Here is a 27,973-nt window from a genome sequence, read left to right on the forward strand (position 1 = left end):
CATGTTTCTTGTCTCTGTCCTATGTTAGGGATGAGCAGATGTCACCTAAATGCAGACAAGTGCAGGTTGCTTCAAATTTTGTACTCCAGCTGTTTCCTATACAGTGTGGCACTATGTGGCAGGCCTGAATGCTGCACTATAGTACTCTGTATCACTTTGTATAAAGGAAAAATACAAAAGCCAATTATATAATAATATTACTGTTGGGCTTATATTCACCTATCCAGTTTTCCAAAGTTTAAAATATGCTGTTTTCACTTGGGAAAATAAGTTGGGTATTGGCATAGTGTTGTACTTCTGGTAGCAGAGAACTAAAATTCATAATGCATTATTAGTGTTAATTGCAGAACCACTGTAAAAGCCACCCACATTTATTTATTTTAGCTTATTTATTCTATTCACAAATGTATGATTTTTGCAGTCCTTCAGCATGTACTTAGACTATTAGAGAAGCTTATGTAATTTAAATCCAGTTTCAGGTAAGGAGAATGGAATTACTGTACTAGTTTAAAATGATCCTTATCTTTTCTCCTTTTTTTTATTATTTAATTTTAGTACTAGTCTGCCACAAGATTTTTTTATGCTTTAGTTTAAAAACTGATTATTTTTATAGCAAAATGTTCTAAGAATACTTTTCCCTTGTTTCTTTCGACATCAGAAACTTGAAAGAGAGCAAAATATGTTGCAAGTTTATTGAAGTTGAAAATATGGTGTGATTGGGTTCACAGTATCTATATAAAGGAAAGGAACATATGGAGGGTCAGTGAATTCTAAGTTAGTTTCAATAACATTGCTAAAGAAAAGACTGCTGGTTCAGCTCTGGAATGTGAGAAACTATTTTTGGTTTAGTTTAGGCCCTCATTGTTACAAATTAATCAACTGCTCTTTAAAGTCTAGAACTCATTAACTTTATAAGTTTTACTGTTCCCATGACTGAACTTAACTTAAAATATTCAAGTTTGCTTTAGTAACTCACCTTGATTCCATCTCTGTCTGTGGTCCATAAGTATCCTCTTGTCTCCTGTGGAGGAAGTGGCAAGATATATTTACCCCAGATTTAAAATATTTTAGAAGAACTAAATGTGGTATAAGTTTATAGCCCAGCTGTCATTATAAATCAGTAATTTCAGACAAACTTATACTTTCTGTGGGTAGGAAGAAAATCTTGGGGTAGGTTAACCCTATGGACTCTGCGGAGTACAGTACTCGCTATGTTGGGTACTTTATTTAAGTTTTAGTTTGGTCTGACTCCTCAAATGCCTGATAGTACCACAAAACTACAAAAGATATATTTTAAAATAGTGTGAGTTGTTTCCTTTTAGGACTATTCTAACAGTTCAAATAAAGGGCAATGGTAAGCTGCATATTTGGAGACAGGATTTTAAGATGCTTCTGTGGCTGCTGTTATGCAGGAAACAGAATTCAATTACCAGAATAGCCCTCTGGCCTTGTAAAATGTAACTGTCGAGTTTATGCAGGTGTGTGTGTGACATTTCTCACCGGCAGTTCCAGTTACTGTCTCTTATATGACCACCCTGTATCACATGCAGGTTGAAATGTAAGTCTGAGATGACTCCTACACCCTTGAAATGATGCAGCAGTCTCTAATGCCCAAAAGGAGACATTATTGGGAAAGTCCATCACAGAAATGTAGGAGAGAGAGGCGTGACGTGACTACTAAATGCACAGTTGTAGAACCTGTAGCTAAAATTCCTGGTTATCTCCTGGCATACACCAAGTTATGCTTAACTGTGTAGGTGCTTGTAAACCTATTGTTTGTACATGGGCTGCAACAGCTCTGATTTAAGAGGAGAAAAGAGAAAGTGAAAAATGCACAGCAGTGCTTTGTGGCTTAACTATGAAGCTTGTGTTAAGTTTCTTTACTTTAGAATGAAGATTAATGATTGATATGTAGTTTGATCTGTTTCCTCACCCATGGAAGTAGGAACGGTGTTCAGATATGATGTACTAAAACAATATATATTATATATTGTGTAGAATAGTTGAAGCTACAGCCTTTACAGAACAGATTGAAATTTGCAATGAAGGGGAAAACTAAAATGAAAAAATATTGAGTGAACAGCAGGGCCCATTTGAGGTGATTACAAAGGATGTTTCTTTATTCTGTCTTTTCTTATGCAACCTGAAAACAGTAGCAGGGGGTTACAAGCAGAGTTCATCACAAAGTTGTCAATCACTGTCATTTAGCGTTTTGCAATGGAAGATGTCTTTATTCAAGGACAGCTGGGCAAATCAGAGAAACAGATTTGCAGTTAGTAGTCTGTCCAGCCTACACTAAGCAAACAAGAACAGGGCAGACATACCGGCCTCTCACATAAAAATATAATGGACTCTGCTGACCTCAGTGCCCTCCATTCAGCTTCATTCTCAGTTGTATAAAAGCTTCACTACCCATTCTCAATTTCCTTTAATTACCTACATGATGCAGATAAGAAAATGAACCTCACTTACTTACAGTCAATGATCACAAACAGGAAATTAAGTAGGCAAGTTGTTTAAAATAAGAGGTGTTTTGGATGTAAATAAAACATGTGCTGAGGAAGAATTAGGGAAGATGCATTTTCAGGGGTACCAATTGGTCTGGACTGACTTGGCTGATCCTCCTTCTTTCTGCTACTTTAAACTGCAAAGCAGAACTAAGTAAAAAATCTCCTCGGTAAATATTCTTTAAAATATCTTTGAAGGAGAAGCCAGTTAAATAAAAGAGTGAAGCAAACATGCAGCCTTCTATAGGGCTTAAAAAGATTGTGACCTCAGGTTCAGAGAATAAATGACCACAGTTTTCACAAGAGATCTAGCAGAGACATGCAGGATTAAGCAGCAGTTGTCTTTATTCAGTCTTCACTTCTAATCTGCCGTTGAGATATGAAATAAATTAATGACATTCTGATTTTCTTTCCAAACCTTAAATTGTCTAATAGTTACCATTCCTTTTACATGGATATCATAGTTTAGACATAGTTTCCTTGCATCATTAAAGAAAATAGAAAATTTTGTGCTGTCAGTTTTCAAGGAGGTAAAAACCAGCTATCTGACTGCTTTTAGGAATTGTCAGAAAAGGTTCTATGTTTTAGGATATTAATGAGGGGATATGGTTCTTTGTAAGTCAATGAGGTAGTTCAGTTAAGTGTTCTAAAATTGCCATTTTTCTTTACCTCACTCTTCACCGGTTACTGTTGTGAATATTTCATTAATATGGATTTGCAGGAAGTCTGACAAAATTGAAGACTAAAATGCAAAATACTGAATCTATAGTTTAAGAGGAATGTAAAACCCTGACCACTTTAATTTAATGGTCTCTGCTAAGCCTGTAGTTTCAAAGACATTGCCCTTCAGGCTCCTCAAATGACTTTTTATTTTATGAGAAAAGAAATGCAGTCTCTTAAATTGCAGATGGAAAAGATATCACATATTATAAAACTCTTACCTTACTTGCAAGTTTTATAACTTAGAAAGACTGTTCTCACTCCAAACGATATGTATACACGTACATGCACAAGAGGATTTTGTGGAGGGAAAAATTGCCAATTAAGTCACAAAACTGACTCTTTAGCCTAAATTATAGTTCTTAGGATGTTTCTGTTGAACTTTTTTTCAAAGACAGTGGATTTCCCAAGCAGGAGAATTGGCATCTCTACCTGGGATACCAAAACAGTTGTACTTGCTCCTCTCAGCCACTGTGATGTTGCTACTTATAACTACATTTAGATTACATGTTGGTGGGCAGCTCCTTTTTGCAACAGTGAGAAAGTTCTTACACAGCTTTCATTTTGGCATGAATAGCCTTAGTCACACTCTGGAATACAGAGAGTGTTTTTACCACTTACTTAAAAGTTTGCACTTTGTTTTGATCACTCATCATCAGTTGCTCAGACAATGACTGCTCAAAATATTTTAAAAACATTTGAAAAGAACCGTATCAGTAGCTATTTCAAAGCTACTGGGTTTTGAATGCCCAGAGAAAAACTTAAAACCTGAAAACTGAAAACATGAGTTCTTGACTTCTTTATAGCTAACCTTTACAATGTTTTTATGAGCCAATGAGGTAGGATACCTGTGGGTCATCTACTACTGAATCCACCCAATGAATATATTTACTTTATTGCATTTATTTTCTGCTTCTCTAATGTTAGTATCAGCTATGTGGGAAAAAAAAGTTTAAAATCTATGTGTGTCAATATTTGAGAATATTATATTAGTTATTGTTTCCCATGTGTGATTTTGATAAATAAGTACACTTTCTAAATATTTAAATGCTGCTATTTTTGTGTAGAAATCTAACGGCAGTAAATTAAATGCATGTACTTTTAATGCCTCAGTAAGCAGTAATAGTTATTCTGAAGTTAATTACAGTAATTATTTTTTTTTTTTTTTAAAGAATGCTGACGAGTACACAGATCTGCCTGTGAGGCACAATGAAGATCAGATGAACAGTGAACTGGCCAAACACCTTCCAATTGAAGTCAATCCACATTCATTTGACAGTTCACACACAAAAACACACCTCTTGCTGCAAGCCCACTTCAGTCATGCCATGCTGCCTTGTCCAGATTATGCAACTGATACAAAGACAGTGCTGGACCAAGCAATCAGAATATGCCAGGTATTGTGATGTATTTCAGTATATAACTTGTTGGTTTACTATTTATTGTTATAGTGTTGTCATATTTTGAATATAGAAGAATGAGAAGATTTCTTGCAATCTTGTGGAGAGCTGGTATCACATGATATAATAACACCTTGTTTAGGGAGGAACTGAATGCCCGCCCATAATGGTTCCCATTTTACAGAACTGGAGGTAAACAAACAAGATAGTGGTGCTCTAACTGGAGGCATCTATTGCCATAAAATGACCTCTGCTTTCTTTGCAACAGCCTTCCATCTCTCTGTTGTGGAATGTTGTAGAAGAGTCATTCTGGCATGGCTGTGGACCCTGCAGATTGTTATGCTGATGTCTCCCCCTGTCTCCCCTGGGAACTTTTACTTTTCTAGCATCCAAAAGCACTAGTCACTCCCAAGCACAAATATAACTTGTTTTGAAATCTGATTCAGGGTGAGATGCAGGGGGTTTTCCCTAAGCTCCTCTAGTTAGTGTAAAGATACATCTTCTATGTCCCAATTATCACAGAGTCAAAAAGCACATTTTTAAACGCAGATTTTAAACTCACCCTGGAGACTTGTGAATTTTTATAGTTGTACTGCAGTTGCAGCCCACAGAAACTAAACTGACCATGGAGAGTACTGGTAACAAGCAATCACAAGCACAGCTGCCACCTCAAAAGAATTTTAAAGCAACAGTTGGAGTTTGGGATAGAGTGCTGCTGTATCTGAAAAGCTCAGTTACAGTTACAGCAGGAAAGGTGAGCTCTAGCTGTCACAGGAAACAACCGACCCTCTGAGTCTCCTGGGAAGAGTTCTTCTCTCTTGCAGAACTACACAAGGACTCATTCATTCACAGGTTCTTGAAGATCAGGCAGCCTTCAACAAACTACTCTTTTTATGTTTCTGAGTTCAATATCTGTAAAACAGAGCCAGTACTTCTTTCTTCCTACAGTTTTTGTTTGCTCAAATGTTAATATCCTCAGTGATCTGTTTGTCAACTATCAGACAGAAGCTTTGCTCTTGTTTGAAGCCTGTTGGCAATATGGTAACTGCAAACATCATTCTGTCAAGCCTGGCAGTTTGACTGCTCTATGAGAAACTATTAATCAGTGCTCTAGAGAGAGAAAATACTGTGTGCAATTCAGTCCAGCAATTTGGATAAGGCTCAACCTTACACTAAAAAACAGGCTTAAAATACTAATATCAAATGAAGCAAAACTGAAATTGAAGAATGTAAGAAGCAAATAACACCACACATGTTACTGCTACACAGTAATATCTTGGCAACAAGCAGTACTTGGATGTTAGTTCATTTCAAATAATTTCAAATCAATAAAATCATGGTGCTGAAAATGTAGAAATAGCTATGCCATATATTCAGTTATTAACAAAGAAAAGCATCACTTGCTCAGGTGAGAAGATTCACCTTTGTTTCAAAGAAATCACATACTTAGAGTTCATTTAGATGTTTGTGCACTAAGCATTAGGGAGTTAATTACATATTTGGGGGAAAATTAAATACTATTTTAAGTAATTATTTTGTTCTGTTTTGCCAATGAATGTATTTCCTTAATCCTGCTACTGTATCACATATATTTCAGAAACAATAATCACTTGGAAAAAAAAAAATCCAAAACATTCAACAATTCCTTTAAACTGAATTAGAATTCAGAAAAATGCCGTTCCACACTATACCTTGGCATTCCAACCTTCAGTTAACGACTACATAATATTATATAGACATGGCATCTTGAAAAGAAGCCTTAAAAAAAAAGAAAGAAAAGAAAAAAACATACAAGCACTTTTGTATTTTAAAGTTGGCACATGGTTTACATCTCTCGGGAGATTATTGGTTCCATCTTATTAGTCACGCTTTCCAAACGGGGGTTAAAGTTCCCAGAATCTAAGCAATGGACAGGGTTACACTTTCAGTACTGGTTGTTACCTTTTTCCTTAGCACTGACCTGCTGATGAACTCTGGGTCAGCAGAGGTAGAAAAAAAAGATGTTAGTTATGAGAAAAGGAACTGAAGCATGGAAGGATCCATTGATGAACAGAATCAGTGGGTGTTGTTCTCTGTGTATGTGAACACACACTCAACGCATCATCAAATGTTAAATACAGCAGTGAGGCAGGAATTAGTTTTTAAGCTACATTGAATTTTTGTTTATTTACGTACAAATTATATTAGTGTTAAGGTTGTATGGCTAACCTTCATATTTTGACCTGAACATAAACTGTTATTTTTGCTGGTGAGTACATGAATAACAGACTTTTCATGCCAGCATTGCTTTTCTGTTTCAAGAAAGAAAGATCTTTCAAGGAGATTTTATAGGTGGTTTTATAGCCGGCCTTTATCCCAGGTCTTCTGCAGTGCAGATTTGCCATCTCTTGCCATGTAAGCAAGCCTCTTTCCATCACAGACTATTAAACTTCTCCAATCTTCTCTGGTGTCTTTCACCTGAATCAGCATTCCCTCCCATGGCTCCTTTCCTATCCCACGTTTCATTCTCCCTTCCATTCCTTCAGTGTCTTCTGGGCTTTTTCGCTGCTAGTGACATCAGGCTGAGTATTGTTACTGGTCCAGCAGAAAACCATGCTAACAGCATTACATAGGTAAATGTAGCTGCTGGGTTCCACGTAAGATTCCACTATCCTTTAAAGAAAAAATTATGCAGCAACTCTTAAATAATTTTTCCTTAGATGTCTTAAAAGTTTTGGCTCTACGTTAGAATTCTCTTGTTTATACTTATGATGAAATATTGAAGTCATTAGCATTTAACAGAATTTGAGGAGTTATGGTGCTAGCTTAATAGGGGAATGTAAATTTTTAGCATTAAAAAAAGGAAGAAATATATTCTATTACAGTTTTCCTATGGTTAGCATTTGTTAGATATAGGTGGAATTCATTATAGTAAGTTAAAATTTAGTATTTATATACCCAGGATGAAATCCAGAATATTTTCCTTTCACAGCAGAAATAGGGGGAATAGCAGTCTATAATGTTTTGGAATGTGAATGCCTATCTGCTCCCACTCCTATCTCTGTAATGAATGGCCATGGAGGCATTGACTAGGCTGAAGGAACACCCCTACTCTACACTGACAACCTCAAGTTAAAATCTAGTTTGTTATCAGTGACAGGCTCTCATAGATAAAGCATGGAAGGTTCCCATGGCTCAAAAAAACTGCCACAACTTCCTGTGTGACCTTGGACATCTAATTTAATTTTTATTTGCCTCAGATACCCCTAGTACAGTTACAATAGACAATATATTCTCTTCAAGCCTAGCACTCTGTTGTTTTTACTGAAAAAAGCTAGTGGCGTCATTAAGGTGGTGCTGACCACTCCAGTACCTTCTCAAAATCAAACATTTCTCCATTTCTTTCAGGAGAATGAACATTAAATAATAAAAATTCTAATTAAATTATTTTTCTAACATTTTTATAAAATATAAATATTATTGTAAAGACAATACTCCACCTTTTTTCCTGTCTTATTTAAGAGCACATGTAACTAAATATGATTTTTTTTTTTTTTGCTTCCTTTGTCAAGCCGTATATTTTGGTACTGTGTATTCAGCGATCAGTTCTTACTCTGCTGTTCTAAGACTATTGCCTATATTTGCATTAACTGAAATGGGTAATTGAGGCAGTAATACCATCACTCTTAGATTCAGCAGGGCAGTCTCTTCTCAGAAATAATGTGACAGTTGCTGGCTTTGCATTGGAATTGGCCACAAGCCTCCACTTGTAGTATAACCGTTGATAAAATATTTTAAAATTGCCAGGAGTAGGACTGCCATGGAGCTCAGCCCTAACCTTTGAGAATTGTTTACCTATGGATGTGTTAAACACATCTCAGTAGGGTAGCTGAGCATTGAGAAGATGGACATGAAAACAGATTCCAAACTGCAGAAGCAAGACTACTCTGCATGGGAAACGTGCGTGCCTCTGTAACAAGGCCCTTGTAATGCTATCACTGATGCCCTGTCTTTCCCCATCATGTTACTCCTTTGGAGAATCTAATTTTGACAGGAAAGAAGAATACTCTTTGGGTTAAGCACTGTGTTTCCTTAGCTAGATGGAAGTGTATAACACTGCTTTAGCCATTCCAAAACAGTTGTTTCTGGTCATTTAAACTGCAACTTTTCCTATAGTCCTTATGAGAATCATCTTTGCGGTACATGTTCAGAGTTGTCAAATATTGCACAAATACGTTGCCCAATTCAGCTAAGAGCTGGGTTATGTACTAAATACTAAATACAGACTGTGCTGGGTGGGTGGTGGTGGCTGCTCAGAAGGAGCAGTAGTACACAAAAGTACTTCCGGCCATGCAAAGGCAAAGGAGCCCATCTTGCCATTTTGGGATTCAAAGAAAGAGAACGTGCTTCGGCTCTGCACTTCTCATTCTCCCCAAATCTCCACAGTTCATAACACCCACTAAAACTATTCATTTGGAGAGCCATGTCCCTTGGATCATTTGTTTTTCTGTTTATGAGGAAGTGGAGAAGTTTTTAAAGGTCCTAAGCGTGGTTTCAGCACATGTATTGCTGGTTGGTTGTGCAGGTGTGCCAACTGCTTGCTGTTGGTGGGAGTTAGAGGAAAGGCCTATTTTACAGTTGTGTAAGTAAGATTTGTCCAGAAGTGTCAAGGGAAAGAGCTTTTGTGTAATGGTTGCATTGGCGACTCCAAATAAATGGGCAGCTTTACTGAGCAAAGGGAAGAGAATCAAATTAACTTGAGAATGCAGAGAATTACTCAGAAACAAGTGATGAGCAGAGGCCACATCTCTTGAGCTGCTAAACATATTTTTTGTGTATGCAGCAATGTTCCAGTGCTACCACAATGTTTGCAATTTTACTTAAATACTGGCTGTTTTCATGGCTGTATGGCTATTATTCCACATGAGGAGTGTGGAAATAATAGAATAATAAAATAATCTTCTAGCGCTTTTACTGTGTGGCCATGCTCACTTGTGGATACTGAACATCAGTGGATCACTTTGTAGGGAAACTACCTGGACATTTTGGGCTGGAAATGCTGCCTACCTGCTTGTGTTGTGTAGGTATATATGTGGAAGAAGGGAGGGTTACCTTTGTGGTGTTGGGTTTTTCTTGCCATGGATAATCAGTGATGTGGTCTATGGAAGCATCTTGGTGGCAGTTTAATGATGATTTGGTGCTGCTTGTGCATAATCCCTCCCCCACCCATGACAAACCTTTTCCCAGTTGGGGCTGGAGGAAATGAGTAATGCTTAACCCATTTGTGTGATCAATTCACTTAAGCAGCTACTGTGAAATGTTAATCACAACTTTAATTTGTACTGCATTAGCATTTTGATTAACTTGTAGGCTTGCTAGCACACTTGAAGCACTTTTACTCATAGTTACAGCTCGGAAATGACTTTTTGATTAATTAAGTTTGTTAGACAGCAGCTGAGCTTCCTGAATGCTAACCTTAAGGGGCTAAAAGTTCAGGAGAAAGTTACTGGGAATAACTGTTGCTGTTGAAAAGGATTCTTGTGAATGCACTCAAAAAAATTTGATTATTGACAAAATATTATATTCCTACTTTGAAACTGACTCTAAATTGTAAAGAGGACAGATTTATTATGAGAAAGATGCTATTTATCTTTCATGGGTTTGGTAGATTTCTGTAATATTTGGAACAAATACTGGCTTAAGACATTGTTTATGTTAGAAAATTGGGATTTATTGCAAGAGATTCTTATCAAAAACCTTTTGTTGTTTTTACAGTTCACTGATATTGTAGAGAATATCAATTTATTAATTAGTAATCTGAAAATAAATTGGCTGTTGGGGCTCAATGAGTTCTGAATGTTGGGTTATTCCCTACTAAGTTTACATTGCTGGTATCACACTCTGTAGCTGCTTTTATTTCTGTAATACTATTAAAAAGAAATCAGTAAGAACCCAAAGGTTGCACTCCACTAAATGTAGAGAGTAAATGGTTCTGAAAGTACCAATAATGTTACTAGGAGGCTAAAGGATGAATGCAGGGATAGGAATCTTATGAAGCATCTAGGAAGGTTGTAATTTGCATACATCAGTGAGACCTTTATGATGACAAGAGAATGAAGAATTAGTCTCTCATAGGGGGTAGCAGAGCATATGGAAGAGGGGACTGAATATGCTTGTAAAAAACAGTGAAGAGAAGTAGGATACAGAGGGCAGTATAAAAGGAGTGCCTCCTGAATAGGATTAATTACAACTTATTCAACAACTATACAACTATATCTCTGATGAAGTACAGGCAGAGGGGGGAGGCTGTTCTGTGGGCTGAAACTACGCAGCTCTGCAAGGGTGCTTTAACTGATCTGAAAAGACTCCTCCTCCTCCCCAGATTAAAACATTTCTAAAAAGTAGTTTTGGACTAGACCTCTGAATTTCAAAGGTTCTGTAGATACCTGTTTTACTGATATATAATGTACCAAAGGTAGTGACCTTAAACTCTCTCTAATGCTTCTTCAATTAAATTCCAACTTTTCAAGTCAGTTGCTTTTTCTGAGATATGTAATTGAAGCATCATAGCCATGACTCATATAAAAACATGAAACTTAAAGTACGTGGCGTGCTTGAACATCTGAAAAAATACTTTACTTGTATTAGCAGAATATCAAGTCACACATGGATCATAATATAATCTTATGTACTGGAAGGCTTCCTACATTTGAAGCACATGCAAAAAAATATTCTGAATTCATAGTGTTTAGGAAAATAGGTAAAATGCATACCCTTTTGTCTATTATCTAAATATTTGTCACATAAATTCTGTAGTCTTAAAAAGCTGTAAGCAAGCACAATTCTAATGATTTTAAAAGTTCTATGGATTTAAACTCCTACATGTAACTGAAATTTAGTCCTAGACTAAACTTCAAACATTGATACAAAAAATAAGATTAATCTTTTAGAAGCAGATGAATTTGAACCATGTAGCTCACCCTGACTTCACCTGAAGTTTCAGCCCTCATCCACGAAGTCATTGCCACCAATGGCACTCAGCTGCTACTGAGTAGTCACAGGTGTCATTCTTAACAATTAATGGGTATTTCTTACATTTCTTTAGCTTGCCTCTGTATCCAGGGCAATTATCATTATAACTTAATTGGCACTTCACTTAAATATAATTTATGCACAAAATATTAACATTTATGTTTACAGGATTTAAGTCAAAATGCTTAGTATATTCAGAGTTACATGACAGGTGACTTCAAGAAGAAGAAGAAATTATTCTAAGCAATGTGCCGTCTCTGTTAATGAGATGCAAGCTGTATCACTTTTAACACTTCAATAGCTTATCTTAAAGGAAAAAGCTATTTAAGTCATTTGGATAGATCAGAAATTCTGCTAGTTTTAGTCTGGTCCCCTGCCACCTACCCAGTCGTGCAAGAGTGATACAGAGTATCTGACTTTCAAATGAAGGATGTGAAAGTAATACCAAAAACAGTGTTTATAAAAACTTTGTAAAAAGTCTTTAGAATAAAGAATTTAGCAAACAGGATATTTTGTTAGCCTGAAAAATCTCCTAAATGAGTGGGGGGTGAGTGGGGGGGTATATTCACTATGGAACAGTTTAGTATCCCAATTTATTTGGAGCACATGGAGTGCTTAATAACAGCAGAAAAATGTTTTGCTATGGGTGAGTGTGCCACACACTCATGTCTTCCTCACCCTGCCTCCATCTTTGCTTCCCCTCAAACTAGGGAATAATAAACCATCATTTAAATTCCAAGCATCAGTAATAACTTAGGCTAGAAAGAGACAGACTGTTAAATTTCAGATTCATGTTAGACCAGAAAGGCACAGTTTGATCAGTTTAAATCATTCCATACCTAAGGGTAAGCAGCTGCTGCTCCTGAAAATAAGATGAAAACGATCATAGATGCTGAGAGTTTCATCTTAATGCACTCCTGGAACGATGACAGCAATAGCAAGATTTTGAGCCAATCATTTTGACACTCAATTCCGAATACCATCAGAATGAAAGTTTTTGCCATACCTGACAGCATCTGCATCAGTGAGTTGTTGATCATCAGCATTTTTGTGCTGCCCCAGCCATGGTTATTAATAGATCATTGCTTCCCACATTGCCACAAGTCAAGCTGTTTTAGATAGTATAAGACAAAATGTAAAGAAGGTGTCACTAATTGCTATTATTACTTTGTAACTGTCCAGATGTGACATTTGGAAGGCTTAAGAGGTATTGCCTGAATCTTTCATGAAAACCCACCTCAGTATAGGCATCTGCTTTTAATTCTGCTAAGCACAGAAGGATCCCCAAATAAGAGGATGGTAAACATATTTCCTGTTATAGCAACCCATAATTCCCTTGACTCTATCTATTTACCCCATTTATTCTACTTTAGTTTAAAAACTGGTGGGCTTAGGGTTTGGTTGTTTTTTTTTTTTTTTTAATTCTGGTTTGGTTTGGTTTTTCATTATTTAATTTGTTGGTTTACCAAAAAATACGTGTATTGTTTTTCTGTAGTTAAAGCGTCTTTACTGTTTCCTGTTTCATTTTTTGCACTCACTGTCCTCTTCTTTTAAGTCTTTCTCTGTGATTAAATTTTCCTGTGTTGGTTTAAATTCTTAGGCTAGAAAGGCAGGTAACCAATTTATGCCATTTCCCAATTTAGAATAATACTCTTAATCTGTTCCAATCTTACCAGCTGTAAGATATTTAGAATTTATTTACTGCTTTCCAAAATAAGAGCTTAAAAAGCCACAAGTTTCTATAAAATGATACTGGTTTTGACTTAAGTATAGCAATAAACTAAACAGGTAGCAACTAGATAAACTAGAGAGACTAAATACATTATTTATCAGATAACATAAATATTAAACACTTAAAATTTTTGTGGTTTGTATTATATTCTTTGTTTAATTGCTTATATTTACATTTGGAGATAGGGGAATGACTCAATTTGTTAACTTGAGTATTTATAGGAATTTCAGTAACCATTTAAGTATCAAGCATCTCTGTGTTTTACACTTAGAGAAAAATGAAATGTGTGGAGGTTTCCAAGGCAGCAGATGAAACAAGCCAACTTTACCATTGTTCTGACTTTTTCATAATGTCACTGTCTTGGATTTCACATCCAGATAAAGATGCTGTGAATAAATTCTATGGGTGAAGAAGCAGAAAATAAGGAGGAAAAGAGGATTTGCCATGTGGATTCATTATAACAATGTGGAACACAGAGTCTCACACACACAGGCTTTCCTTACTCCCTACGGGATATCTATCTGTAGGCCTCTATCAATTTCTAGGAGATTTTCTATGTGAAAGGATCCTCCAGTTAATTTCAAAGTATAGATTTATCTTTCTCTTACATCTTCACTCTTATTTTCCCCTTTTCAAACCTCTGTTTAAAAGGAGGGGAGAGACAGATTTAAAAAAAAAAAAATGTAAACAGTGTTATGTGTGCATCTTCAGAAACATTCCACTGATATATATATATATACACCACTATATATATTTCACTGATATGTATAAATACCACTGCTTCATGCTGACTAAAAATACAACTTACTGTATTCTTCTTGTCACTCATGGAAAATACAGGATATCTATGCAGCCATTATTCTTCACATATGTACAGCAGTATCATCACTGGGGAACATGGTGTTTCAGGCTGTCAGAATAGCAGAAAAGACCAAGAATCAGGTAGTGGGGAACAGGAGACCAATACCAGACTGTCTCAGCAGCACAGACTTTTCAGAAACACGGACTGTACTGTACGGATAGTCTTCAATATCCTTTAAAATGTGAACTCAGGTAAAGAGCAATTCACCTTGTAAGTTTCAAAGACTGACTCCAGTCCGACGCTGAGAACAATTCCCTCCTTACGCAACTAAATGTCATGTGAACCAACATATAAATCTGCAGGCCACAAAGCTGCTCCTTCCAAATGTGATTTCTAACATAATTTTATTTTCTATTTGGTGAAACCCTACATGGAAATCACCTTGGCAAGCCAAGTGAAGAGACAGAAAATGGAAACCAGTAAGGTTGTGTTGTGAGGTACTGGTTCTAGGGTCACTAGAAATGGTAGAGAGTTTGAGGGTGCTATGACACTTCCTCCAAAAAATTAAATATTAAATCTGGATCTTCATTAGCTGAAAGGCCCTTTATCCACAATTCATGAAATATGAGACAACATTTGTTTAATACAGGGTAACACTTCAAATATTTTTCTAAGTGTCACTGATCTTATCACCCCGATCTGGAAAAAAAAACCTGTTGAAATTGCATTGTAAACTGCTAAAATAAACTGTGTGACTCGGCCAGGAGTGAAACTAACTTGTGTCTTTAAAGTCAGTATTTCTCCAGAATCAGTGTAATTTAATTGAAATAGCTCTGCGTGTGTAAACAACTCCTTTGTTTAAAGAAGATTTCACTGTTTAGTTTGCCTTAAGTAAATGCTGCCTTTTGTTTGTCTGTAAAACATTTGATTAAATGTAAAGACTTACACAGACAGCTTCTCCTCATTACACTAGTGGCTGCAAAATAAGTTAAAATGGTGCAGATATCTGCTGCCTAAGTAAGTATCAAACAATACCATTTGTGTTTACAAGAAAAACCCATGGAAACATCTGAAGCCTAGTCATAAAATCAAACTACAAGCCTCCTAACACTAATATGGTGTTTAAAAAGTTGTTGAAACGATTCAATATATCAGTGTTCCTTGCTTTCTTAAAAAAAATATTTCTAGTATTTTAATCAAACATTAAATTCCCTCCATGGCGAACTACTGTTAAATATGTGACTTTCTATTCCAATATTAATTATAATGATTTCATATGAGGACCCACACTTTATTGTGATCAAGTTATTGAACAACAAAATAAGCAAGACAACTAATGTATTATAGCATTATTTTTTTCACCAGCTGAAATGCTTTCATAAACCATAATAATTCTTTCAATTGTTAGGCAGGGCAGAAAGTACACTATATATCCAAATAGTTGCATTTACTATTAAAAAAAGTTGAAACCCAAAAAGTAATGTTTGGTGCTTTTTCTCTTGGAAGAACTCTTAAATTCACTTTCAGACTAACCAAACAGTGTAAGCGTAGTCAAGAAAAAAAGCAAGCAGAACCATATTTTTCATGTCCATAGGGCCATTTGCAGTATAAAATCCATACCGAATTAGCTTTAGATCTTTATGTTAATTGTACTAACAGTATACCTCTTATTTGTACTGTCAAAACATGGGAAGTAGAAATGGAACAGAAACTCATGAGACATGGATGCCAGGATGATTTTTAACACTTTGAAATCTGATGTATAGCTGGATAGGGGTTTTTTTGCTTGCTTGTGTTTTTTGTGTACCTTGGAAAAGCTTTTCAGGATCAGGATCAGCTGCCAAAGGAGAGGCAGCTGAATATCTTTCATTCAAGACAGTCAACTGTTTACAATGCAAAGGCTGAAATCCATTTTGTTTCTGATCACTTTTACTCACCATAGGTAAAACGTGAGCTATTTTGTAAGCTTTCTTCAAGATTTCAACTTACGTGTTAGAATTGAACAATAACTCAAATACGCTATTAAGCTAAATTTTAGTGCTTTTATCTAGTCCAGTTCCAGGGGGTGTTAAGTACTTAGTTCAAATGGAAATAATGATTGCTACTGGTAAATAACATTAGTATTAATTTTTGAACAAATGTAAATATATTGGTGGTGTTCTTAAAGAGTTCAAGGATTTTGATTCGCATCAAAATATAAATAAATACTGCCATTAATTGTAACCTTTTCTTTTACAGTAAATGTTGAGATTTCTTCTCTTCATTCTGAACTGGGTTATGTCAAAAAGCAGTTATTTGTAAGGAAAAGATTCTACCTTCAATTCTCACCCCCAAAACCATTGTGTAAATTACCTTTTCAAGAGTAAGAACTGATGACAATGATAGAGAATTTAATTCATCTATTTTCAAGGTTGATTCCAAAGGTGCCTAACTGCCATCAATAGAGGTTGATGTAAACTCCTACATTAAGGCCTAGAAATCACTGCATGTTAAACATTAATCACATCATGCTCCTCGTATGAACCATGTATGTAATTATATTTGCGTTCGTGTCTTTTTTTATTATGTGTCTCCTTTGCTTAGGCAATGCTGGATGTTGCAGCGCATCATGGCTGGCTGGTGACTGCTCTTAACATAACCAGCCTGGTGCAGATGGTGGTCCAGGGTAGATGGATACATGACTCATCCCTGCTTACTCTGCCAAATATAGAGCTCCAGCATCTTTACCTTTTTCGGTAGGTAATTCTTTGAAGCATTAGCAGTTTTGCAATTTCTTTCCATTTCCCAGTGCTGATTGTGTTTGAATGGCATTGTTGTGCCTGAGAATGTTCGCTAACAAATCAGAGGCAGAACTCTGTCTTTAACAGTAATGCTTTCCCGAATGGATTTTCTGTTTCTGTTTTCAATATTCATTGATTAATTAACCCCCACAGATTATTTTGAGAACCGTGATTCCAGACAAATTAACAAGAGACCACTGGAAGGGTTCCAAGTCCTAACAAATCTAACTCTGTATGTTAATTATCTCTTTATTTTAATCCATTGTAAAACTACATTAGTATCCATCTTAAAATCATAGATAATGCAAAGTTCTATAGATGCTTAGAAGATGCAATAATTAATGCTAACCAAAAATAAATGACCACCCTTTAAAAACAGAATGCAGTATTGAGTTTTACCACCAAAACAACAGAATACAAATGTTTGCTTTCCATCCCTGGGCATATGTTTTGCTGTCTGCATCAGGAAGTGGAGCCAAGGCCAAAGGAAGAGTGTGCATGGAGGTTACCAAGGACCTATCGAGTGTCTTCCCGAACTAATGGCTGCCTGTGAAGGAAAAGAGAATGTTTTTGCTTCCATTGTGGACAGTGAGTTGCAAGCTGCACACATTGCACAGGTAACACTTTCTGTTTGTGACCATTATCACTGTGATTGGAAAGGAAGAGTAGTTGGGCAAAGAAATATTCTCTCTCCTTCAGTAAATACCATGTGACGTTCTGTATAAAGTGCAACACATTCGTTGCTCTATTTTCTAGGTTCTGCTGGGTTTACAAAGGTTCTTCTCTGCCTGTTTTCTTAATATTATTCTCACTTATTCCCTGCTAAGCAGTAACAGACTGTGGTTTATGGCTGATATTACCACATCTCTCTGCTCTAAAGATGCTTCTCTAGGTCATTCAATCTGCTGAGTGTTATCCACCTTTTCATAGCTCTGCACTAGGAATACATGCATTGCAAATGTCATCTTAGCTGGTTTCTGAAGTGGTCTGTCAAACAGTTTTTTCTGAGAATACACAGTAAAAGATCCAGCACTCATTTTTTGTTTGAAAAGAAAAAGGAGATGAAGATTTCATACTTCACAGGGGAGGTAAAAAAATACTATTCCAAAATGTTGAGCTGCTAAAGTCTTGTTTTCAGTTTGATTTTCAAGGCATTCACAGCAAAGGATAGCTATATTCCATAGCATTCATCACATTCTAAGCTTATTGATTTCAAATAAGTGCAGGAAAGATGAAAACTTCAAAACTTATACTTCAAATGTTTTTTAAGAGAATATTTAAAAGGACAGTTTGACTGTTCAGCTTCAGTTAAACCTTTTAAAGATATCCAAACAAGAAGTACTTAAATGTCTATAACAGACATCTGCATTTGTAACCAAATTAACATCAAAATTTTGAATTAAGAAAATGTATTGACATCAAAAAAGGCTTCCTTTAACAACAGATTTCTAACATAATACACATTGATTTCAGTCCAACTTTTAGATGTGATAAAAAATTAGAACATTATTATAATTAGTTCAGGGAGAACTCAGAAGTAAACTTACTTAATTTATTTGCATAAATTGCCATTCTGTTATCTTTAAAAGCAAATGCAAATTGGCTCTGTCTGATATGATGATGGTTATTTGGCTCAAAAGTGCTTCAATTTGCGTAGCAATCTGGTGTCGTCTCTGCAGTGAGGCGATCCCAGGTAACATACAAATCCTGAATTATTCCAGAAATTAGTATGTTTAAAGCATCAATTTAAGTGCTAATTGCAGTAGTAATGAGAAAAAGCAGTACTACTGTGAGATTTGCATCTACTGCCCCATCAGTATGCCTGGAACGGCTGCTGACTGGCAGAGGATTTGGCTGCTAATTAAATAATTGTATGCATGGCAGTGTTCTCGTCTGATTCAATAGATGAAGATTAATCCTCAGATAAATATGTTTGGCTGGTATTGAAATGTCTTAGCAGTTTCTTCAAAAATAGCTTGTGTGTATGTGGTGTGTACGTTCACACTGCGACTGACTCTATGCCTCTATATATCTATGTTTGTAAATACAGATGCATATAAGAGGGAAAAACATAATGTCTTGCCATCATGTGAGGAGAAAGTTTATTTCCATGAGCTGGGAATGGTTGTATTGGGTATAGCAAAGCCATGACTGTGTTGTGCAGGGCATTAGAAATGTGAAAGCTTCATACCAATATGTTAGATTCCTTGCAGTATTTTTTACAGGGGGAAAAAAAAAAAAAAAAAAAAAAAAAAAAAAAAAAAAAAAAAAAACACTATTGTAATACATTGCACAGAATTAAAATATTGAGATATGAGATTGCCTATTGAGTATCTTCATATGTGAAGTCTTTCAGTGCTCACATCGACAGGGGCCAACCAAGAGAAAAATTCTTTAGCATCTGTATTCTGTGTTTTCTATAAAGAAAGAATATCAGACTACAGAGTTTAAGCTTAGCCTTCTGACACTAGACATGAACAGAGTCAAATAAAGTGTTAAATATACCACTAAATTGCCAAAACCATTTTTTTTCCTAAAAAACCTTTTACTTCTCACTTAAAGCATATTGAACCCAAATCTTAAAGCTAAAGATTATTAGCAAGAAACTGGTAAAAATGGCTTAAGCTTTACATAAATTTCAGTCAGATGGAAAAAGGAAGAAATTTTACATTTGGAAAGAAGAAAATGCCTTTTAAGCAGATTGGTAATTAATTTTTAAATAGCAGCTCTTGAAGCTGCTGGTGGATTTGGAATATGAGGCTAGGTCCTGGGGAGACAGATTATTGGCAAAAATTCTAATGATGTTCCCAAAGGTTTGTGAAGAATTTTTAATTTGATTATAATTTGAATCTATGGGCTTGGTAAATAAATGTATATGTATGTTATATATGTGCATGTATATATTGGATATGTTGACATATTTAAAAGGAGGTGATATGTGCCTGTGTCTTCCTATACAGCAAAAAAAAATCAGTAAAATTGTCAAAAAATACCTAAGGAACATGGGAGCCTGAGTCTAATTTCATAGAATTATAATTCCAAACATCACTGAAAGTGAGAGGAGCTTTAAAAGCTCACAACCTAAATTCAAACTATTTAGACTAACCCCACTCTTTGATCAAAGCTCTATGTTTCAGTGATTCATTGTGAATCACTGAATTTCTTTAAAAAGTCTCTTTCAGTTTCTAAGTCACTTAGGCATTAAGCACCTTTTAAAATATGGAGTTGATATTTTTGAAAGAGAAAAAAGAAACTTCAAGGTTGAAAGTAAATACTATCTCTACTATAGTATTGTCTACTTTTACTCTGAAACTATCTGTGTTCCTATAATCTTTTTTTCATTTTCACCTGCTATTACTTGACTTTTTTTTCTTAGTGAGAAAAGCATTTCTTCATTTTCCCCACATTGCATGGATGATAAAAAGGCAGCCTGCTGTGCATACTGTATCATTGATCAAGCAGTACTAACTTTACCTTTAATTTTCAAATACACGAGACTTGATAAATCAAGGAATCATAGAATCCTTTAGGTTGGAAAAGACCTTTTAAGATCATCAAATACAACTGTTAATAGCTATCATTGAATGACTTATTAAATCTACTTCTTACCTAATTAGAGTTACTTTAGTTTGTTTGCATTATGAGGACATGACAGCCTTTGACAAATAGATTACGTTGGGGTTGTGTGGTATAAACCAGCCCAAATCATAATCTTCACCAGGCTATGGTGAAGGTAACAGGTAATGCTACTAAAGGAGTTAATAAAATATGATCTCTGCTGAAATTAAACTTTGTTCCAGCATATTTGTAATAGGTCTTGTCCTTTGATTCACATAAAAGCTTTCAAGGTAAATGGTATCTAAAGTACAACCAAAGAGGTGACAACAACCAGGTTGGTTTAATTAGGGTGCCTCTGATCTCAGCAGAAATACCCTGCTTAGATGCACAGAGACTCTCACACAGTGGGTCTGTAGAGTTCCCACCCTAAATTTCTTCTTAAAAACCTTTACATTCAACGTAAAATCATTTGCCAGTTGAGATGTTACTACTCAAGTTGTCATCCAGTGTAATCTGCTGGAGGTGGGTTTAGTAGTCTTGTGTATTTAATGTATCAAAATCCTGACAACGACTTAGTTAAGAATGTCGGTGGTATTTTTTTCACCTTCTTCAAAGTCCTTCCTTTTTTCCCTATTTCCTTTCATAGCTGGGACAAAGAGAGATGTATTTTTCCTTAAAGTCCTAGCTGTTTTGTTTCTATTACTATATTCCTGTCTTTTCCTAGCTAAGATGCCTTTACAAACGTCAGTGCAATTCATCTGTGCAACTCACAGCTGGACCTTCCCACCTTTTGCACTGAGCAAACGCAGGTGTACATGCAATGCACAGAAGAGGAGAGAGAGAGATTAGTTTGTAGCTGAGACCAGTTTTCTCATTCAGTTCCGCCAGGCTCTGGTAATGCAGCCATTTTAATCCAAATAAACCTGTGCTGCAGCCGAAATGGGCAGTCCTGCCCTCCCCATGCCGCCTTCACCTCCCCTGGCTGACCCAGCTCACCGCACAGCTGCACAAACGCTGTGTCTGCCTCAGGCGAGGAGGTGGGAATGCGCATCTGGGGACATGGGGAGGAGGAGGAATCCTGTCAACCCTCTCACTGACAGTCAAAATGGCCCATAGCCAAGCGGCTACGTGAATGCTTGTGCCAGCAGGGGAGGAGGCTGGACCACTTCTTTCAGTGCCACTGAAGGCTCATGCTTACTCAGAGTCGCAGGATTAGAGAATATGTTGCCACAATCAGCTTTAAGCTGATCTAAGTTCATGCTGTCACCGAAATGATTAGCAAGCTGATCCATCTAGCTGCACGATCCCAGCATGGCAGTGCCAACATACCGGGGATGGAGAGGGGCACAGCAGGCTGGTGGGGAGAGCGCTGGCTAGAGAGACAGCACCACCATTCCTAGGGCAGCATGACCTTAGGTCTGCTTTCCCTGGCTGCTGTATCCCTAATTATGTATTGACATACGCTATTATTGTCAGCATGACTCCATGTACTATTATTGTCAGTGTGACTCGTGGCAATGATGTCTGCAAAAAGCAAACTGAGCTTTCATTAGACCCCTAGGCCTTCCAGCGCAGAGAAAGTAATCAGACACATTGAGCACAATCTAAATGAAAATACATTTCGTTGAAACACTACATGGTCAAACCCATACCTGAAAAATAAAACATGCTTTAGTCTTTTACAGATAAAACATCTCTGTTCCCTGGTATTGCCCATGGGACTATGCCAACCCTCTTCATTCCCACAAGTTCCCATTTTGGCATCTGATGTCTCTTTACCAAGTCCAGTATTCTTATTTCCTTCTTCTCCTTCCCACCCTCTAGCTTTGCATATATGCTGATTCCTGTTCTTTCCTGGGGGTGGAGGGGAAAGATGGCAGGACAGAAGGTGATTCTTGGTCTTTTGTTGTTTTTTTTTTTCTTCCAATGCCATCATCATCTATCTTTTTCAGCCATAGAAAGGCCACAAATCACTGCCTCCATTCCACAGCAAATCCCATTTCTTTTTCCTAACAAATTCCATTGCGTGAACATGCTGATTTTCTTTTTTACTAAATTAAAGTCTACATTGCTCCCTTCCATTTTTGTCATAACTTCTCAGAGCTACTTTTCCTTGTCTGATAGAGACCACAGTGAGAGAAACATAGGGCTGCATATTCTATATGCCTTTTTAAGGCTAAGAGAGTGTCATGTTGAGTTACACAGATTGTATCCTCTAACAACAGTTCTCTGCACAAAGATGAGGACCCGTTGCAGTTCAAGAGACACTGCAGAGACTTAAAATTCCTCAGAAAGCCTCTGAGAAGGAGAGTTCATGAAGATTGATGCAAGAAAACCTCACAAAAAAATAGTAGGGATAACTTTGGATATGCAGTTGAACTTTTGGTTAATTATCTGAACTGATCCTCTGAACTCTCTGAGGTTTGCCTATTGCTAATTAGCACTGCAGTGACTTATTCTTTATGGATTATGCTAAGGAAGTTTAATTTAAAACTTAATTATACTAGTTTTTAAGTGGCTTATAGGGAAAAAATACTTTAATCGGGAGCAGTAAGGAATTTTTTCTGTGTTCAGACATCAGTAATCTTAGTAAGGCATGTGTAACGTGCTTGAGGAGTTTCACATTTGTTTTATTTGCTAGGAAGAAAGTACCATAAAAGGTTAATGAAAAGTATTTTATGCTTATGACTGAGAGGTGTACAATTACATATATTCTAATACACAATAAAATATTATTAATATGGAATAAATATGTAGACTGCACATTGAATTGTTATTGTTAGAGTGACAATGATTGTATAGATTTTCTTGTAATCCATAGGGATCTGTTTTTTTCTACAGGCTTGGAATTTCTTGTGCCGTTTGCCAATTCTAAACGTCAGTCTGAGTATTAAGGGCAGTTGGGATGATGCAGTTCAGCCACAGAAGGAGGTACCTGTTCCTTCTTTGACAACAGACGCACGAGACGACAAGAGATGGATCAAACTGCATGCTGATCAAGAGTATGTGCTCCAAATAAACCTGCACAGAACCCAGATGGGATACCAGGTAGACTTGTTTGTCATTTCCTTCCCAAGTGCACAAGTGTCCAATAATCCATTTACATTGTCAATGATGCTTTATACAGTATAATAGGTTTCTTTGTGGTTTAAGTATTATGTAAGTTATAAACACTTTCAAAGCATTTTCTGTATTCATAGTGAAGAATTACTTTTTTTTTTCAGGTTGCAACAGGATAGTAAGTAGGCTCTTAAGGTTAAATCCTAGACCAAGTCAATGAAAAAAAAAATCAAACTAATTTATAAGCTTTCCAATTACATTCACAAGTGCTTCCAAACTGCATACCAGACTCATACCTATAAATATGTTTCTACTCATAACACATCCTCGGGCCTTTACTGAGAATATTTTCCTTATATTTTACATCTGATGCTTTTTTGAACTGCTCCTAGAACAAATTCCACATGCAGTCCTTTCCCACTACAATTCACCTGCCTACATTTCAGTCCCAGCCCTTTGGCCGTTTAAAGCGCATCCCATTGCCTCCTGGGCTGGTCAGCTCGCAAACCTTCAGCAAACCTTGGTGTGCCAAGCCAGAAACTTCAGGACCTGCTCCATTTTCCAACTGCTCTGCCCCAGCAGCAGTACCTTGCTGTGCCTGTGTGTCATCTCTGAGGAGAGCTGGACCTGCCTTCTGGCAGGACCACTGCTGACAACAGAGCTGTCACTCACTTATCCAGGCCTTTTTCTGTCATTTACATACTATAAGCAGCTTATGGACTACCATGGTTATAATTTTGCTAATTAATTTCTCTAACATTTCAAATAATTAAGAATTACAATTACCAGCATTTTTGTGAAGATGCAAAGAGCTCCAGATAAAAGTGGAGAACAGTTTTAGGTGTTATGTCTGGCACTCTTAAGATAATTTCATTTTCATAGCAGTAAGGATACATGTGTTCCGTTGAAAATCCTGAAGTTATCTCACATTAGTTAAGAATTATATTTGAAAAGTATTCTTCTTTCCCAAAAGATTTTTTGTCCTGACTAGAGCAGATTCACCATAGTTGCAAGGGGAACTGTTTTATTTTAGGAAGAACAAAGGGCCAAAGCTCATCCATACATCATTCCATTTGTTGTGCCAGTTACTGGGAGAGACTTTTCCTAAGCAGAAGCCATGAAAGTGAAAGGAGCAGAAGTATTTCATGCAGTGATCACTGTTTTATAAGCCTCTCCTAGAATTTGATCCCTCTTTTGTAAAAAACAGCTGAATCAAGCTGTTCCTAAAGCTTCATTGCTGTGGTGGTGTTTCTTCTTCCATATAAATCTTCAGGAAAAACTTTCCCTCTACAAAACATGAAATGAATGTTGATTGAGTGTGCATCATTCCGTCTTAGCTTCCAGCAGTAAAGTCACTATCTTAAAGAATCACTGAAATAATATTTCCTTTTGCTATATCAAACTCAAATATTTTAAGTGCTGTTTTTGTCTTTATATTAATCTTGAATAAAATTTATTAGCTTTATTTGAAGATGCTAGGTTTACAATTAACCCTTCTGCATTTGGAATATATTAGATAAAATTACAGAAAGGGTGTAGTATTTCTATTTAAGTTTTAGTAGTTTACAAAATAAGTGGAATAATATCTTGTATTCTGGATTTTTCTCCATGGACTGTGATTTTTTATTTTATTTCATAACCCTTCTTCTGGAAAGAAATAACCCTATTTCAGTCTGGCTAAATTACAGCCTTACCTAACAATTGGAAGCAATGTGGTTTTGAGATGTTTTTCATTCAAGGAGAAATGTCATTTTGGAAAGGTGATTTCTAGTTTTCCTAAGCTGTTTCTTTTTCCCAACAGGGAAAGCAGGACAGTAAAGCAATGGCTCCTAGATTCCCCAAAGTAAAGGATGAAGGATGGTTTTTGATATTGGGAGAAGTTGATAAAAAAGAACTCATCGCCCTGAAAAGAACTGGATATGTCAGAAATCGAAACACTGTTTCTGTTGCTTTTTATACTCCAGAAACTCCTGGAAAGTATGACAAACTCTCAAATTCTCTTAGTTATTATGTTTTCCAAGTAGTCAAGACCCAATTTCCTAATTAACAGTGCTGTTTTTACTTTTCAGATGTATCTACACCCTGTATCTCATGAGCGACAGCTACCTTGGCATGGACCAACAGTACGACATTTACCTGAACATTGTACCAGCACAAGGCACCACAGAGGGGACTGAGGCCAGGAGCCACCTGGCTCTGAAGTAAGGCTGTCTGGAAAGGCCACTCAGTCAAAAGAACTGGTCCTGCAACTAAGACATTTGGTCATTCTAGGACATCCGAAAATGCATCTGCCTTAGTGGAACCAACTTCAAACCTCAAGACAACAGGGAAACCAAAAGTGACTGCTGTATTAACTCTGATGACACCGAGTTAGCCACAGTGGCCTTACTCCTTTATGAAGATTTGTCTTTTCTTGTTTTATCTTTCTTCTCTCAGATTCAGAAGTCAGATTCCTAGTTGAATTTTAAAACATCAAAATAAAAGACTGAACAATACTGTAATTTGCATAAATTCAGGGCTATAGTCTTCATTTTGAAAAGTGTTCTATAGCTTGTCTATTAATACCATTTAAATAGTCAACTTTTTTAATTTATAGGGAAAAATAGAAAATTTGATCTAAGAGCTGCTCAAAATATTGACGGATGTGTTATATTTCATGTTTAATAAAAATATTCCCAGAATGTTTTGCACTGTATTTTTAGGTATAAAATATGGGAGATGTAGTAACAAAACTTCCTCTTCATGCATAGTGCATTTTGAAAATTATAATTTAAAGAAAAATTTCACAAATTTATATTAATTATATGAGCAGTAAATCTAGTTATAAGGGCAAGCTAAATCATAAAAAAATATTTCCAGTACTGCAATGATGCAATTTATGTAAATAATTATTAAAGTTTAATCTTTACATCTATGTACATACATACTCACACACATATATATTACATACTTGCAATTTCCTTAGTGTCTTTTCTTGAATCTTGTAGAACTAAGGCATATAAAATTGGGTGTCCTGTTCTAGGGCTCAGGGCTAAAGTGGGTGACTAACTCTTATAAATAAAGGGGCATGAGGCTTCAGAAATGGGGGTTGCAACAGGAGGCATGATGAGCAATGAATAGTTGTGTCAGGCAAAAGGTATTGTCTAAGAGATGCCCAGCTCTGTGAATATACCTGCAAAGCATAAATCTGAAGGCAGAAGGTAACAGCATCTATCTTGTGATCAGACTCCACATGCTGAGGCCAGTCCTCAATCTTAAGAGGATTCAAGAAGCTGAGCAAGTACTTGGAGCCAACACACTTACAGAAACATCAGTGCATCTTCATTCAGATACCCTAGACCTTAAACTGAATCTTAATATTTGCACTTGCTCAGCTTTGCATTGAGCTGATAAGCATTACCTCTCCAAGGCATTATTTCACTGTCATTTCATTGTATTTCAGATGAAAGAATACAGCATAGTTGTTACCAGAAGCTTTCCAGGAAAAAATTACACCGGTGATGCTGCACCTACGTAGAATCCCAGCATGGCTCATTTTGGGAGGGGCCTCTAGAGGTCATCTGGTCTAACCCCTTTCCTCAAGGCAGGGCCAGCTAGAGCTGGTTGCCCAGGACCACATCTTCAAATATGGAGACTCCACCACTTTCCTGGACAGCTTGTGCCAAGGTTTGGTCACCCTCACAGTAAAAAAAGGTATTTCTTGCAGTTCAAGAGGGCCCCTTCTGTGTCACCAACAGGGGTGCCTGTTGCTTCTGGTCCTGTCAGCAGGTTCCAAAGATCCTGGCTGTATCCTTATCAACGTCTTCCATTCAGATACCCACTGACAAGATTTTCCTGAGCCCTCTCCAGGCTGAACAGTCCCAGCTCTCTCAGCCTTTCCTCATGTGAGAGATGGTCCAGCCCCTTCATCATCAATTTTGTGGCCTTTTGCTGGACCCTCTCTAACAATTCCTTGTCTCTGCCCCAAACCAGACACGGTGCTCCACTAGTGTGGCCTTACCAGTGCTGATCACCTCTCGACCTGCTGGCAACGCCACACTGCAGCAAGCAGAAGACTCGCTGATTGCAAAGGCTCAATACTTAACTATGGCAGTGTCCCCTCACGCCTGGCAGGCGTGCAGGCTAGCTCAGTTCTGCACTGCCACAGCGAGGATCAGTCGGGGTTACAGGCAGAGCAAGTAACCTCCTCCTGGTGAGTTCTTGGTTCCCCACACCAGCGAGTGGACCCGATGGAGTTGCTACTGCGGTGACGGAAAAAGGGTCGACTCTCTTTAGGCAGGGTAGAAGGTAGTTTATTAAGGGGGGTCCGGCAAGGAGCTCCGCCTCAGACCACTGCTGCCCAGAGAGAGCAGAGATCAAAACCTGGCGGCCACTTATAAACGGGGGAGGATCCAGGGGTGGTG

The 27,973-nt window shown here is 36.9% G+C and overlaps 1 protein-coding gene across 4 annotated transcripts in view; it reads left to right on the forward strand.

Moving 5' to 3' along the window:
* Positions 1 to 26,249, forward strand: part of ASCC3 (activating signal cointegrator 1 complex subunit 3) — a 254,871-nt gene extending 228,622 nt beyond the window's left edge. For 3 of the 4 annotated variants that reach the window (XM_040058833.2, XM_040058831.2, XM_040058832.2), the window contains exons 37-42: positions 4,400 to 4,624; positions 16,756 to 16,907; positions 17,419 to 17,569; positions 23,352 to 23,558; positions 25,372 to 25,547; positions 25,640 to 26,206. In XM_040058833.2, the coding sequence (XP_039914767.1) occupies positions 4,400 to 4,624; positions 16,756 to 16,907; positions 17,419 to 17,569; positions 23,352 to 23,558; positions 25,372 to 25,547; positions 25,640 to 25,775 (1,047 nt within the window). In that variant the 3' untranslated portion in view covers positions 25,776 to 26,206. Of the gene's footprint in view, positions 1 to 4,399; positions 4,625 to 16,755; positions 16,908 to 17,418; positions 17,570 to 23,351; positions 23,559 to 25,371; positions 25,548 to 25,639 lie in introns of all 4 variants that reach the window. The other variant, XM_040058830.2, reaches the window with a different exon arrangement.
* Positions 26,250 to 27,973: the final 1,724 nt, after the last annotated feature.

This window comes from Hirundo rustica, chromosome 3, assembly GCF_015227805.2.
Source record: "Hirundo rustica isolate bHirRus1 chromosome 3, bHirRus1.pri.v3, whole genome shotgun sequence".
Lineage (NCBI taxonomy): Eukaryota > Metazoa > Chordata > Aves > Passeriformes > Hirundinidae > Hirundo > Hirundo rustica.